Source organism: Argiope bruennichi, chromosome 3 (genome assembly GCF_947563725.1).
Source record: "Argiope bruennichi chromosome 3, qqArgBrue1.1, whole genome shotgun sequence".
NCBI classification, from domain to species: domain Eukaryota; kingdom Metazoa; phylum Arthropoda; class Arachnida; order Araneae; family Araneidae; genus Argiope; species Argiope bruennichi.
Window position 1 is genome coordinate 86,424,149 of NC_079153.1, and position 17,428 is coordinate 86,441,576.

Below are 17,428 nucleotides of genomic sequence, written 5' to 3' on the forward strand. Positions count from 1 at the left end.
AGTTTACTAAACAATATATTATTAACATAGATATTTTTAAACATAGATATCAGATATTACGAAAAGTATTTTTTTAAATTTCATTCAATCATGTAGAAACTATTTGTTAAAATCCGCTATTATATTGTACTCCTTGAAATCTTGTATTGACTACTTGCTTGCATTGATTAAAAAAGGCGGATAAGGGTTGAGGTAGTGACACTTCCTGTTCTTATGTTTCGTGACATCGTTAATTAACATGGAACCATCTGCTTTTTCCTTTGTCATTGTAAAAATGCTGGCGATCATATTAATGAGTAGGCGTTCATTTACTCAGAATGAATTAGAATCTTAAACTAGTTCTGATTTAATTAAGAATTTATAAATTAATATCAGTTTTATAATTGAGCATATCGATGTCGGTGACCCCCACGGCAATCAAAGTGTTAAAATAATCCAAATTATTAAAATTAATGGTTTTTGGAATTATCATTTATAAATTCATAAATTTTTTCATTTATGTTCCATTTCCATACATTTTTCCATTTAAGAATCATTCATATTTTTTTTTTTTTTTTTTTTTTTTTTTTGCGAAAAAAAGAATAATAAATTAATTCTTATTAATTAAATATAATTCTTTTAGACAAAAAAAATGTTTTTAGCATCTGTATTATTTATTTAAATTGTTAAATATCATTATTTAAAGTGTTAATATTAAGATTTTATTCTATAAGAATGAGCTATTATATAAACGGATAAAACTGTGAAATAAACATTTTCTTGCGTAATTAAATTTGATATTATTAATCAATGAATGGAAGAGTAGATTATATGGTATAGTTAATGTTTATTCTGCTTGAAAATATATGCATATATATCTCGCTTAAAATCACGGAACTTCTAGAATTGCAGCATGTACAGAGGGAAGAGAAGGGATTCATATTCGTTATTTAAATAAATAATTTAAAAAATCTACTGCTTTGTCTTTTTTTTATGACGACACATTTAGAAATATTTCATATATTTTCTTTTTAATTTTATTTTAAATTAAGAGTGTAAAATCACTTCTTGAATTTAATATTGAATTTTTTTAAATATATTTTTTTTGTCACTTATGATTCATAAATAGTTTCATCATGCAATGCCATTTTTGAACTTGAAAATTGATATTTCTAAAGTAAACAAGCACATTGTAAGTGGAATACATTTGTGATCATGTAACATATGTTAAATATATGGTACCAGTTTAATTTTGGTCGTCGTAATTTTGTCGTACATGAATTAACTTTATCAGGCAGCTCTTATCAGCTGACAATATATAAATTAATCCTAATTTTTTAGCTAAGAAACTTATCCAGTGCTTTTACAATACTTTTATTATTATTAATATTTCCTCTATGGAATTTTTTTCATTATTTAATGATTATGAAGTACTTTAATTATACCATTTTCGTCAGATAATAATTCCACGAATTTTCTTCGCAATGGAGGTTGAAATATATAAACAAATATAAAGGGAAAAATCATAAACTAAGTACAGATAAGGTTTTCTTAGAATTATTTGGCCAACATGACGCAGATGGTCATCTCAGCAGGGAATTGTTGATTTGCAACTGAGAAAGTAAACTAAATCAGCCAGCGAATGGAAATTCTGTTTACTTCTTTTTCGAATTTGTGACCCCTATTGCACGAGGTCGGAAGTATTGAGAGGAAACGAAATAACCTGCTTTCGGGAGAGAGGCCTTTTCATCTGCCTCTCCCCTCCTCTTTTTTTTCTTTTTCTGTTCCACCTTCAGCAGAGAGGGGAAGTTGTTCCACCTGGACATCCTTTTCCTGCGCTGCTGCAGAAGGAAATTCCGAATGTGAAGGACAACTTGCCCTTCATAATTATGTGTTTACATTTGGAAATCCGTTTAAAGCAGCCCTTGCTTGTGGTCTTTCGATATAAAATTCTTCTGAATAAGTATAATAATGAATTATGCTTTTAATTCTGAAAGGTTTCTCATTTATGTTTGTTATTATTATTAATATTTTGATTCTCGATGTATAAACTCCTTGTGAGCCGACAAGTATACCACAAGGCTTACAAACCTAAGTAAGTATACAATTGATAGTAGAAAAAATTTCAGGTTTAAAGGACGCAGGCAAGATGCAAAGGAAAATGGGGGAAACAAGAAAATACATAAATACAAACAAACAAAAATTGCTCACATACTAACGGGAGCATACTAATAACATACAGTAAATGATATAATACAATTGGAGAAGCATGATCAAATAAAAATAAACTATTCAAAATACAGATACAAAAGCATACGAGTATATATGCAAATATATTAGACAAATACACAGAAATAAAGTCTAAATAGTACGAGAAAAAAAAAATACTATTAATATATGTACAAAAGGAAATGAAAGATGATTTACTCTGTACAAACGCAGATAAAGGAGGTGGCCAAAGCTATATTGTTCTTTAGAACGCAATTCTTGAGTTTACGTCTTTTGGGAATAAATTTGATTCATTCAAATGTCAAATGCATGGCATCCTACACAGCACGAACACCTATCAGTCGGCGACAAATTGAAGTGTTTTAAATATGCTTTAAAGTTTCCATGTCCAGTCAGAAATACGTTTATTATTGAAACATTTATGGCTCATATATAATTTCAGACGCCTTTATGAAATAACGAAAGTCAAGAAAATTTATTAGTAAAAGAATTAAAAAGAAAAGAAAATTTAGCCGTTTTATTAGTTGCTATATGCATAAGAACATTTTTCTGCAAGTTAACACTGCAATTTTATTTTGTATGTGTATATGTAATGAGCAAAATAATATAATTGTAATTCTGTAACTAGGAGTATAATTTCATCAAAAACTATTTATGAAAATAGAACTTTTTTCCTTCTGTACTTACCTAGTAGCTTGATGAAAGTATTTTTACATTGCATTAACTTAATTTATATAAAATGACTGAATGGAAGTACTTACAAATGTTGGTCGGTAAATATGCATTAATACGTGAATTTTTGTCACTATTATTTTGGTAGTTATTTGTCGAGCAAAATGTTGTTTATATTCTATTTAACGATAGTTTTTGTGGCCTTGTTTTGAAATACTCAATCAGGCTATAGTGGCCTTGTCATAAGCATTCATTTGTTTCGCTTTCTTTCCTCCGTCTCTCTATGGGAGGGGCGAAAAAAATTCTATTCATTCTACCAGAAATATATAAATACAAAATTATTATTTACGCTTTAATCTTTCGCGATTTCAGTGCAGTTTATCTTGCTAAAGGATTTTGTGCCTGGATAATATTCATCCACTGCTTTAGTTCTTAACAGTTCGTTCGATTATATCTTTTGTTTCAATTTCAGTGTCATTCCGATTTCAATTGTATAATTGGAAACGGTATCCTTGAAGATTCAAACATTCTTTTAAACGACATTCGTTTTCGTTGAAACAACTAAACAATTGTTATATGTTCCATTATTTCACTGGCTTCATGTAGTAAGAATGGTAATGACATTATAAACTATTTTATGCCTATAGTGTGATATTGCCATAAAAAATTATGATATAATTTTAAAATTACAGATATTTTTGAATTATGTGTTGAACAAATTGATTTATTTCACTATGCGTTTATATCAAATAATAAATTTTGGCGCATACTTAACAGATTCGAAACTTTGGTTTAAACTAGATTTTTTATAATAAACTTACATTATTAGCATGCTTTATTAGAGAATTGGTACCTTTTGCCAAACCTTGTTACGAATTTTTTCACAAAGTTGGCATTCTTGTCAGTTCTAAAATTGTAGTGCCATTTTTTTATTATGCTACTTTTGTTTTTATCAAATTAACTGTCGCTTTTTAATTTTTAAAATATGTGGGGAAGCATTCTTTACAAAGTTTTTTTCCGTTTCTTTCCATGATCGGTTTTGAAATAGGAAATGCCGATCGTCATTATCGAGGTATTTCCACGAAACCGTTTGTGAAAATATTTCCTTTCCTTGATAGTTAAACATCCTATTTGGGCGGTTGTCACAACCTTTAACTAATGTAATAGCGTTACAAAAAGAGGTTTTTCTTCCTCGTTTTTCCGTTAAAAGAAAACAAAGACTAGTTAATAAGTTCTGATGTGCATCAATTTCTTAAATAAAGTTTTCGTAAATAGTAATTTACATTCCCTATTTCTAATATGTTTTTCTAATTAATTGTTGGAACATTATTAAGTATATCTATTCTTCTCTTGCGGATATGTATGTTATAAGGATGTTTTATTTTTTATTATATTTTTTTCTCTATATTTCTAATTTAAAAGCGAAATGTATTCATATTTCTATCTTTGATAATATATGTTTTTAATAAAATATCACATTATAGAATCATTAATGTTATATAAATATATTGAGGCTGTTAGTAACCCCTTACCCCTCTTGAAACGAGCATGGTTTTATATGCTGCTGCAAACTAATTGTTTAAAGAAATGTTTTCTCCTTAGAGCATCCAATGCAATCAACTATTAAAGCATTCAAAATCTGAATCGACTGAATAAAATATTGTCATTAATTTTGATATATAAAATTTTTTGGAGATGGCTGTGCTAATTTGCATGAAATATTTTTTATAGATTCGCTATTTTTCTGTAAATTTAGCTTTAGGTCTATATTTTTATTGGAACTATCAATCAGTTTTATTAAGAATTAGTTTGTTAATTATGTTGAAATTTTTTTTGAAACGTGGACATTTATGACATGAATTTTTTATGTACACACACACACACACACAAAGCCATATCAAGCACTTGGGAGGACTATAATTTAGATAATCACTTCTATAACCTGTAAAATTAAAACCAAAATTAAAATATATTAATTTTTAAATAAGTAAAATTTTTTTATTATGCTTTACATTTCAAAATAATAAATTTTAATTCTTTTAGAAATAAAGTCTTAAAATTTATACTGTATAATCTGTATTTACACAGCCATGCATCTCATATATTACACATGCTTAAAATCAAGCTTCTGACCAATTATACTTTTACTACTTCGATTATTTTTTAATGCTGTTGTCACAATTATAACCTTTTAACAAAATTACATTAGTACTGCCCCTCTGGTGATGTGAAAAGCAACTGTAAGCACAAGTAAATCTTGCCGTCGTATTGTGATTTGCGTTTAGTCAGCTGGCGCCAATAAGAAGGGAATGACGTCACTAGTCCCGCCTCCTGGGGAGTCCTCGAAACGTAGCAACGCCTCGTGTTGGAAGGAGTATTGCATGAATGGTTGGAAATTCGGAACATCTTCCTAATTTATACATTGAAATATATTTTGCACTTAAAGAAGAAAATGGAAAAAATAAAGGAATACCCGGAATTTGACCTCGTTCTTCAGGAAAATGATTATTTGTATTTATAAACACTTGTTTTAAAAGATATTTTGTTTCTAAATGGATAGGCGAGGCTTAACGGATTTCTGGGTAATGAACCTTTCAGCTCGTTCTGAGAACTCTAATAATAGTGACAATTTAAAGAATAAAAGTGTTTCAAATAACAGATATTTGTTATTAATTTATCCTTTGTATTTCTTTGAAGTCATTGTTCTGCATTAAGAGTTTATTATCGTTTTGTACGATATTTTTTACTACTTAATCGCTACAATGTTTTTAGATAAAATATTCTACTAATTTTTATGTTCGAGTACTGTATTTTCCCCATTTTTGCCCCAAATATTTTCGATTTTTTAAAGAATTTTTTCTTATTTGTCTAAGAGCTTCCTTCCACTTACCTTATTTTTAATTAATTTGCTAATTCTGAAGCTAAAAAAATTTCAAGTTTTAAGATATAAATGATATTGCAATACCGAAATTATTTTTCTTTAGAATCAGTATGGTGTATAACAAACACTCCATTTTCCTATCGCACCTGCTTGATTATCACTGTTCGTTTAAACTTCATTACCTCTAAAAGCTCGCACGCATAAAACAAACAAACAAAACACTCAAATGCTTCTTTTTAAAAAATAATTTTAAATTAGATTACATCTTAATTTGTTTTGCATCCGCAGAAATAAGAGTGTATCGGGGATTATTTTATCGCTATCGTTTGCATGCATATGCCATCTGATAAAACAATTTATTGTGAACTAATTTTCATTTAAATGAGAATTAGTATGTTGTTTTTGAGAGTCAGTCTCTTCTTTTTCAAGGTTGCGTAAATGAAATGCTTATTTTTTTTGTACTGGACCTATAAAAATATGATTAAAACAATTTAATAATCGTTGGCAATTAAGTATATTCCCAGCGTTCCATTTTAATTCATTTTATTATTGTTATGATTTAATTTTTTAGATGAGAAGTTTTTATTTATTAATGAAAAAAATATTTTAAGTCTTACTTTTTTTATAATTTATGGCATAAATATTAACGATAAGTTTTCGCGATTCGAATCATATAGTTCGTGTTATATTCAAACATTAGTTTTCTAAAGTAAATTTAATTTCAATCACGCATTAAATGAGGTAAAACGTGAAAACTAAATCTTTGTGGAAAACAATCTAACAGACAATTATTAGATATCACAAATGTAATATATCAGTTTTTGTTAACTGACTTATGCATCTTTTTAGTTATATATATTATTACTGTATTAGTTAACATTCTTCATAATATTACTTATTCTATTAATTGAAGAATTCGCAGAATATTATTATTTCAATTGATGAAATGCGATAGGATTTTATAGTATCCGTAATTAAGAAGTTTGGCATAATTAAATTAGTCTTCACTTGTTATAAACAGTTAACATTAGAATGCTTGGTTCTGAATGATATACTTTAATAATTAGCTAAAAAGAAACTTATTGAGGAAGAATAAGAACCTGTAAATACTTAAACAATGACTGCAAGGTTTAAATTTTTATTTTTTAGTGCATATTTGAATACAGAAATAATATTGATTTATAGTTCGTCGTTCTAATTCGTGAATTTAATTGTAGGTCGTGTTCCTAACCGGGATTTTGAAATCTGGAATAGGACTAAGTTTTTGTTACACAAACCATATTGTTATTGTTCTGTCTTGCTAAATAACTTTTAAAAACTTTCTTTCATTTATCATTTTTTAAAATTTATTATTTAATTTTATTATATGAATGTGCGTTGATGTAACTGAAGAAAGAAGAGCCATATTTTGGTCTAACAGTAACATCGCAAAATCCGATAAATAGATGTAAAAAATTATATATGTATGGTCTTTTCTGTGTGTTTCTGTTCTAAACATTAACTACTTGCTAGTTAACCATTAAAAAAGTGTTAAAATCCTTGTTTTTTATTGCTTGGCTCCAGAGTGACGAGATGTTTGTTCTTTAGATTCATATTTTAGAATAAATAATATTTCAGTTGTTAGTTATTTTACCAAATTTTTATTTATCAGATGCATATACAATAAACACGTAACTATTATTTATTGGAAAGTGATTCGTATTATTTGTATACATTTAAGAATGAAATATCGAAGTTACGATTGTTTTAACTTCACTTTATTTTTTATTTTTTTGTTTTTCCATGTAATTAGATTCTTGCAACTTGCTGAAATCAGAATTAAACTAAGTTTAATGTTGTCCATTTTTGTGTGATTTTAATATTTTCTTATTTATATTTATATAATTTCTTTGTAAGATTGCCTATTTATTTTGTAAAATTTTATTGACAAATACTGCATTTCATGTAAACATTATTTACAGTGTCAGTGATTTTTAAAAACTGCTTTTCTTATTATTATCGATAGCGCCAACTTTGTTCGTTTTTATGCAGTTACATCAAAATATTGATGTTGAGGAAAGGTTAATAACTATTTTTTACCCTAAAATTTACTCAAAATATTGATATGAGCATGGAAATTGTGATGAAATGAATATCCTATTATCACCTATTAAAGCATCACTTAAATATAAAATTTTTTTTTATTATATCCGAATAGTATTTGAAAAAATATTGCCTTGTTTATGTATTTTTATTTTGTTTGTTGTTAGCTATAGAGGTCATTTATGTTATTAAATTTTGATTTTTATTGGTTTGAGAAAGCTTTCCACGCATTTTTTAGTTTTAGATCAAAATTTATTTTCTTTACTTTTGTTCTGAATCCTAATTAGGTAGTAATTATTTAATGTGTTAATATACTATTATCCATTTAAAATCTCGTTCTTTATAAATTCTTCTAAATTGAAATGTTAGCAAAAATACTAAATATAATTTGGAACCAGAAAATGCTAAAATCTTGTAAATAGGGATTACATGAATGACTTACTACGGCGATCGCAACGAAACCTATTTTATTCAGTGTATATTTTCCGTGCCTAAACTTTTTTTTTCTTTTCGTTTTTAGTTCTCATGCTTTTAAAAAGAGTGTCCATTGGTAAGTTGCAATCCATATTTATAACTTAGCACAAAAATAAACATTTCACTCTTTTTTTTACATTCGAAATAGTATTATTCAATTCTTTCTAACATTTCATTATTATTGATTGCACTTTCTTGATTCTTTCTTATTTGCTATTTTCTTTACTTTTGAATCACTGATTTATATTATACTAAAGAATCGACATATTTTCTATGTAAACAAGTTTGAATTTTAAACTGTCCATTTCACTGCATATTATTATTGATGCTTCATTCAAATTGTATTGAAAAATGTTTTTTGTTGTTGTCAAAATGCTGTTCATTGTATTGTGTACATAAATAATGCTACGATTTCACATTTATATGTTAAATGGACATGAGATTTATAAGTTAATTCGAAAGACATTTTCCCATCATTTCTAAAGACATTCATTTCAATAAGAATAAAATACTAATATAAAAATAAGCACTGTTTTTATAAGATTTCATAAAAGAATTATTTTTGTAAACTATTTTCTTGTGTATTTTCTTTGATTAAACATTTACAAACTTTAATAATTTATGCTTGTATTAAACATTTACAATTTCAATAATTTATGCACATTTCTTTTGAAGAAAATTATTGTGTCATTTTTTACACATTTTATCCGATATATATTTATATTCAATGCCACATTGGGTATTTTTTTATGGTATGATGTATTTATATGAAAGGCTTTATACTTTTCTTACTTCATTTTTCTCTTACCTTAATCATTTAATGTTGCATTTCTTGTTAGATGCATTTTTTAAAAACTCTTTTTCGGATAATATAACCAAAATCGTGCTGCTACGAATGACGTTCGTTCGAACAAAACTCAGTGTCGTTGTGTTGTGGTTCTCTGGTTATTGCATTATTTCTTCCTCCTCTACGTTCCGCCATCATATTGTTGCCTAAAAAATAATATAAGTGCACCGTAATTTATTCAATCAATTTTTCCCCGTGACTTTTTATTGTAATTGTAAAAACAAGGCGTAGTTGTAATTTTTCTATCTCTAATCCAGTTTTAAGATGTATTAATTTAATCATTTTTGATTATAATGCAGTCAGAGCGGACATAACAAAGGTATTAACACTTTTGTGTCTGAATATAATTTAAATTTAACCACTTAATTCTAACTGCATTTTTAGAATGTCCAAAGATATTAACGTGAAAAGCATTAACCCTTGCTTTCTAGTTTTTAATTTTTCGCGTAAATCAGTGGCTTCGACATGATTTTTTGTTTATTTACTTTTTCTTGTCCCACAGACACATTCACGAATTCTTGGCGTGTTTCATCCATGTCTACCTACGCGCTTTACAAATGAAACCTACCATTCACTCTTATGTCATCCCTAACATTGTCTTTTTCTTTTTTTAAAGTCTGAGATAGAGACCGAGATTAGTAGGATAATGAGGCTATTGATTGTTCTTGTGTGAGATCGACCCCCCCCCGCCTCTTCCTCCAATCAACGGTGTTGTCTGCCAGAATCCAGTGAGCGTAGTTTCCTGTAACGCCAGCCTTTAGTTCAGCTACGACTGAGCTATTGTCTTTGGAAAAGGAGATAATTCACTTTTTGTCTGTTCGTCACGAGATTATGCCGTCTTTTGTTTAAAGACAGATCTGAAATCACGCACAGAGAAGGGGCGACGTTTTTTTTATGTCTGTTTTCTGTCACGGTTATTAGTGCTGACGATTTTTAGTTTCTTTCTATGTTGTTGTACTATAGGTACTAATGTAGTTAGAACTATGAAGGGAATAGGCATTGAAAAGTTGTTGAATGTTGTGTTAATTAGTATTGTTTCTCGTGTAAGAAGACTATGCTTTATCTTATAGGTTCCAATTACACTAGATCCTATATAGTGTTTAACTATAGTGAACATTTTTTATATTTTGATCACCAGTTGAGTTTTCTTTCTCATATAAGAATCATTGAATCCAGTTTTTATTTTGTAACACAATTTTCAAAGTTAGTTCTATTTTATCAAGTTATTTACTATCGCCAAGTCAGTGCTTGTCGGTAATATTTTCATGTTTGATCGGTTTCTCCGTAACTTTCTCGTATTCTCTCTAATAAAGGTCTTCCCCCTCACCGATGCATAAAAATGTGGACTTCGGGTGACCTTGGATGGCACTGGCCAATAATAGTTGCGAAGTAAGATCTAGCGTGACCGGAGATGACATACGATGTGACGTGAATCTATCGTGCGATTATGTATTTTCGAATGCTTTTTCTACGATTGATTGAAATCGAAATTTGATATGGAACTATAATTGCTGTCGCAAACTAATTTACTTTATTTCATTGATTGGAATCATTAAGTTTATAAATTATTGCATATGTATGCAAGTACAGATCGTCATACAGTTAGTCCTTCCATCATTTTACTTTACAATTTGATAAAAGTGCACATTTTTTATTCTAATTCTGTGTAACAAATTTTATCTATTTTAGCTCTTACGCCTTGTAATTTTCGAGTTCACATGTACCCAGTCAGATACTCAAACAGTCAGACGGAATAGTTTCCCTGAATGGATTTCTTTCAAAATTTGATTAAAAACTGCAAATTTGGCCACAAATTTATATACCAAACGGACAGACAGACATAATGCTATAAGTGCGTTTTACTCCCTTAGGGAGAGGTCTGAAACTTGGAGATTCGTCAAAATCTCGAGTTTGAATATTTTGACGATTACCGTACTTAATATTTCATACACGAGAAATTGAAAACCAATACAGTCAATGAAAAACGAATGCTTTTGCGTTTTTATTGGCACTATTAGGCTTGAAATCTACATCCTTTTTCCTTTTCCACAACATTGTTATCAAGGTCATCTAAGGATAATATGCTAATAATGAAAATATGGTAGTGCATCTGATAATACTTATCACACGATTATAATTTATTTTGCATTTCTGATATCCCACTGCACGCAGGATACGCGATCTCGTAAACTTTTATTTTTGATGGGCATTGTTGCCATATTCGGATCTTGTTCGCTAAAGAATAGATTGCTTTAAATTATGGAGCTGTAAATTACGAAACGGCTGAGATATTCCTCAAGGAAGTTTTGTCATTTTTTTCCCCCCTCATCCTTTTTCCTTGTTTCTATGTTTAGTGGATGGATAAAAGCATTTGTCACGTTTCGGCTGGGCATGAGTAAATTGTTTCAGTAACTAACATGTTGGAGTCGTTTGAACTGTTTACTTTCTTTTCGGCTACAGGCAATTTGGGCAGCTGTTTTATAACATAACGATATATTTGCTGTTGCGCAGTGCATACTCACACACAGCTGATTTCTGCCTTGTGCAATGAACTAACTAAAGCATTAATAATAATACTACGTCGTGGTTGGAGTTTTCAAGTTTTATTAGGATTGCATCATGCATGCTCCCAAATTCAAACAGTACGTCACCACAACATGCATTAAAAATCAATATTCATATGTGTGCAGTTAAAATTGTTTAATGCATTATTTTTTCTTAATTTCGATTTCATTCATTTTTTATTTCTCGCTAACTTCCTAATAAGATGACCTTGATAGATCGTACATAAGCACCCAAATCCGGATTATCAACTACGCAAGTTATGTATCTGCCCAAGAGCCCTGAAATTTCTTTACATTTTTTGAGTTCCAAGTTTGTGCTTTTACTTAATTTGCAATGGTGATTTATTTGAACGTATTGAAATTAGAATCGAGTATTCGTTAAAATATCAGAACATCATTCATTTATTTTTAATTTATAACATTATGTAAAAGTTTTTTGAATAACACACATAAATTAACTCTTTTAAGTTAAATATTTTATTTCGTTTCGTCATATTTGTTGCATAGAAATTAAAATAAAAAAAATTACTTTTTAAAAATTTGGTTTTAGAATTAAAGAAATCTACGAAACGTGCCTTGTCCAAGGATTTTTTCGAAGCGCAATTTAGTCCATATTGTTGAGAAGTTTTTTTTTTTTTTTTTAAATCAATATTGAGCATATCCACATTCTTCTTAAATGCTTTTTTTCTCACTTTTATTTATAATCTTTGTGCTTAACTATAGATACTACCTCATATCTGTGGATGAGAAGCTACCGCTATGGTAATTGGTTTGTTCTAGTCTCTCGGTTGGGTACGGAAATGGGGTGGGGTCGAACTACCCCCTATCAGAAGACGTTTTGCACGATGGCCAATGATGGCCCTTATGATTTAACTTCAGTTCCCGCCAACGCTATCGCTGAAGTCCGGCCATTCAGATTTATCCGTGTGTCACAGGACGGGTCGGAGTAGTCAGTGCGTGTGGTCACCTAACTATAGAAGGATGCAGTCGAATTTTGTCTCAAAGTTGTTTTTTTTTTCAAAGCGAACTAAAGGTGTTTTTTTTTCTTCCTCTTTTTTTTTTTTTGCATTAATTTAAAAGTATTGATTTTTGAAGTCTAATTATGTAAAATGGATATGTTTACGTTTAGTAAGAAACTGTTAGTTATTTTATCAAGCTAAATATGTTATGTTAGAAATGTGTGATCGTCAATATTCAAGTTTTTTTATCAGAATATCTTCAATGATAACAACGATACTAACAAAAGATCTATGGTACTTAATGTGCTTTTTAAGGTAGAAATATTTATCTAATTTTGTTACGTTAACGAGTTTCCACCACATAAAAAGCTCTATCAAAATTAACCAGTAAATTTTTTGTCTGTTTTAACGGCGACAATATATATATATATATATATATATATATATATATATATATATATATATATATATATATATATATATATATATATATATATAATATGCTTTTCGAATAAACTGTTTTCGGCGGATAGATTTAGGACAATTGCGCGTTGTGATTTTATGAATTAGACGTTGAAGGAAGGACATTTGAATAGTAACTTTATTTCTTGTAAATAATTTAAATATAAGAATTGCAAATAATATTTTAGATATCACTTTTAGTTAATTAATTTAATTTTTTGATTACTTGTTTGTAAATGGATTTAAAAAATGAATTATACATATCTGAACTGAAAATAGATCGATCTCCGTTTCTCGATAGTTTAAGTAAGATTGCAAGATGTCGTTGAAAAGAATTTTCACATTCAGTAGTATGTTTTGAGATGTCCCAATTCTGTTTTTCAGATGTTTTTGGTTTCATATTATTAATTTAATATGGATTAATCGCATTGGATTAATTGATGCTTCGAAAATAGTTCTACGCTATTAACTAATTAATAAATGTTATAATAAACTAAATGTAATTTGCAAATATTTCATAATTTGAAATCGAGAACTAGCAATATTATATGAAATTTTGAAACGTTATCGTACCTCCACTTCAAAAACATCGAGATTAGAATTCTGTTTTCTGGATATCTCGTGTTTCCTTTTATAAATTGAATGTAGGTTAGTCATTTCCGTTGCTACCGTTGTCTGAAAAACGATAACCGCAAACGTCTGATATTGCTCTGCTTGTTAGAGGTGTCATTTTTATTTGAAAGTGTTCAATAGTGATACTAAATTCTGTGTAACTATATCGTCAAAATATAGATATTAAGACTGATTAAATTGGACGTTTTTTTGTTAATATCTGATGTTCATTTTTTCATCAATCATGCGACACATTTACAATTTAAGTGCTCGAACCATTCACGTGCATTTTACGAATTTCTTCATACAAGGCAAGCGCTTTTATATTCTGCTGTTTTGCATAAAAATTGTCCAGTTTAGTTTGTAATCCCTTCTGTACATTGTTTAGCATAGCCGTGCGGCGTTCGGTTACGCTTATGGGACGTTTAAATGGAAATTGCTGTCGCAAGTATCAGTGTCTGCCGCATTGTCATGCTGGCACTTGAATTGTTTACCCGTGGAAAATAGTGCTTGATGGCATCGGGCTCGTAAAAGCCGAAAATCGTTCACAGAAAAGCCGCAGCCGCGCTGTATCTGCCTGGCTCAAGGTGACCTTGAAGCAAACTCAGTCGGGCTCGGCGTTGCCATTGCGTGATGTCCCCTTCCCTCCTTCCCCCCTCCGTCACTCATCTGTTTGCTTTTCTTTTTCATTATTCCCGCGTGTTGGTATGGATGGATGTGTGTGCCTGTGCACTCTGCTGTGAATAGGAACTGTATTCACTCGGCCATGAAACCCCTTTTATTTTATTTTTGTTGCATTTGCTTTTTCCGTGAAAGTTCGTTAGCTCGCTGCTGCTGTGCTGTGTGTAGGAAATAGAATGGAAGGTTGGTTATGCATACGCGACAGTGCAAGTTTTTTTTTTTCCTACCTCCTTTGGAATTTTTTATTTTATTTTAATCTCTTTGTCTTTTGGAAACTTGCTTTTTTTTTGTTGTTGTTACTCTGTGAATTGAACTCAATGGTTTATTTCAGTGCAATCATTGTAGGTGCAGTGAATTCGTGCATGTTATTGTGAGCGTTGACGGCGTGTATTGAACATGTATGTTGCCACCCCCGCAAAACTGAAATATCTACTACGCATGTGTGTTACCACGCACCAAGTGGTAGCGAGAGTAGTAGGTAACAAATCAGGTGATATTGGCTGCGCATTCTAGTCGTGGATTTAATATTTTTTCAAATATAAAGTACTAACATCTGTTGTAAAAACTATCTTGGAATTAAATTTCGATATACTTTTTATGCCATAATTATTAATTTTGTTTCTATGTTCATCAGGCATAAATGTAACGTAATGTCATTAAACGTAGAATTTATTAATGCAGTGATTCATATTATTTTCTGTCGTCGAAGACGTGTATATGCAAAATAATCTTAGCCTTTTTAAAGAACTATCTGCAAATTATCGCGTACGAACATTTTATTATGCGTAGAAGAAATAAATTATTGAAGAAATGTTCTTTCAAAAGGAATGCATTAATAATTTATTTGTGGGAATAATTCAGATTTTTAGATATATAATGCTTTTATCACTCGAAACTGTATAATTGTCTTGAAATGAGACAAGAAATACCTCAAGAAATGCTTTGTTTCTTGAACATTGTATTAAGAAGTTGAAGTTAATTATTAAAAAACAACAACAATAGAATTTTAAAATTTTGTCAAACTTGTTTACAAGGGTGAATAAATTTTATTTTATAATAATCATTGAATTAAATGGCTTTTACTTTTTCCATATATAATTCAGTCCGAAGTTCAATTCATTAGTGTTCAAACAAAAAAATGAATCAGTCTTGCGAATTGCTTGTCCGTAACTTAAAAAAAAAAAAAAAAAAAAACCTTTTAAATAACATTTTATACTTTTATAAAACTGAGGACGATTTATTTTTACAACTATGTTTGGAAAATAGTATTTATTTAATAGTTTATAATATTCAATTTTCCTGTATATTTGTTCGTATATCTTTGATATTATTTACTGCAATTAGAAAAAATGCAATTCTGATAATTCGTATTTGAAGAATATTAAATAATAAGACTATTCATTTCATTAAAAATGTTTTAATTTTGTTTAGAATTATTACCATTTTCAATAAATTATTCCTTTTTCGTAGTTTTACTTTATCGGACTCGAAGCAACAAAATACTTGGAAAAAAAAATGTAGACATAATATGCTTTCTACTTACTTTATATTTATGTTTAAGTTTTACTGGCGCAAGAGCCGTATTTGGCTATACTTAATTTTTAAATATTCATACTATGTCGTTATTTGCTGATATCTAGAAATAAAGTAACATCACCCACAGCGTAAAATTACAGTATATGTTGTTAGATAGCATGCGAGGTCACATTTATCATACGACTGTGACATCACGTGAATCATTTCATTATCGTATTCATTATTATTAAATATACTTTATTTAATCGATTTTGAATGAAGAACTGCTTGTGAATTGATCCGCTAATTGATTTAGTTATAATCAGATTTTACTTACTAAAAGTCTTTTTTCTTTCTAAACTTACTAAAAGTCTTTTTTCTTTCTAAACTTACTAAAAGTCTTAAAAATCTTTCTTTTGCTTGAAATATATTAGAGCCATGGGAAATCGGTTTTTGCAGTATATGCTGAGCTTAATTGCAGAGCAAGGTACTACAATAATGTATTAATTAAACAATAAGTTCACTTAAATGGAATTAAGGCATTTATATTGAAATGAATTTTTAAAAAATGGCCTTTTCTGTTTGTAAACTTTTAATCATGTAAGAGATCTTATGAAATGTGATTTTGTATATTCAAAATATTTGCTAAATATCCGATTTCATGTGTTTAGTGATATGTGGTTGATTGATTACAAATTATCTCTTAGCTCATTTACAAAATACGAAACTGAATTAACTGCAAGCGTGAGTTGACCGAAGTGGTTGTGATCATTGATGTAGAACTCGGCCTTGCCTGCGTAAATCAGATTTATCAGGATCTTTGATGAATGACGGTATTTCTGTTTTACTTTTTATAACCTTGAAATGCCCTTTGAGGGGAGCTGACCCTGTCGTGAATCTTAATTTAAAAAAAAAAAAAATGTTAAAAATTGCCCCCCTCCCCCCCATCTGCAGACGAATTTTTTTATCACATATGTTCTCAAAATTTGTTTATTTTGTTTGTGTGAACCAGATTTCGATTTGAAACTACCAATTGTTCGATAAATTATTGATTGCTCTTCAGAAAATTCATAATCGCACATTGTTTTAAACGCTTCATTGATAACCTTTTATATTTTTATCCGTTAGGAGCTCAAATTACTTGAGTAGCAGGGACTTATGAATACTTGATTTACAATTAAGTAATTTTTAATATGAGACACCGAATAAATTTGTTGCTGATAGTGATTAAATTTTTATTTTATTTGAAGTTTCGTATCTACGTATTTAATCACGAAGAATTCGTCAAATCAACTGTGTGAAGAAATGATTGGTTAGATTCCACCATGTACATTTTAGAATCTTACGAAATCTTAGAATCAAATGCCGCAAGAACCTGTTTCTTATGCTGCATTCGTTGTCTTATTCGTGTTTATTCGTTACTCATAGAATCAGTCGTTTGAATAATTAGTGATTGTTCCCTTTGACAAAT

At 29.2% G+C, this 17,428-nt stretch overlaps 2 protein-coding genes across 7 annotated transcripts in view; one reads left to right on the forward strand and one right to left on the reverse strand.

Moving 5' to 3' along the window:
• LOC129963335 (jerky protein homolog-like) overlaps nucleotides 1-17,428 on the reverse strand; it is a 131,869-nt gene that overhangs the window by 110,513 nt on the left and 3,928 nt on the right. The window contains exon 2 of one of the 4 annotated variants that reach the window (XM_056077649.1): nucleotides 9,293-9,310. The exons of the other annotated variants lie outside the window; for them this stretch is intronic. The gene's annotated coding sequence lies outside the window, so the exon portion shown is untranslated. Of the gene's footprint in view, nucleotides 1-9,292; nucleotides 9,311-17,428 lie in introns of those variants that run through there. 4 annotated transcript variants of the gene reach the window in all.
• LOC129963334 (nuclear receptor corepressor 2-like) overlaps nucleotides 1-17,428 on the forward strand; it is a 90,915-nt gene that overhangs the window by 33,629 nt on the left and 39,858 nt on the right. The window contains exon 2 of one of the 3 annotated variants that reach the window (XM_056077645.1): nucleotides 8,364-8,393. The exons of 1 other annotated variant lie outside the window; for it this stretch is intronic. In XM_056077645.1, coding sequence (XP_055933620.1) covers nucleotides 8,364-8,393 — 30 coding nt within the window. Of the gene's footprint in view, nucleotides 1-8,363; nucleotides 8,394-14,439; nucleotides 14,626-17,428 lie in introns of those variants that run through there. One more of the 3 variants, XM_056077647.1, reaches the window with a different exon arrangement.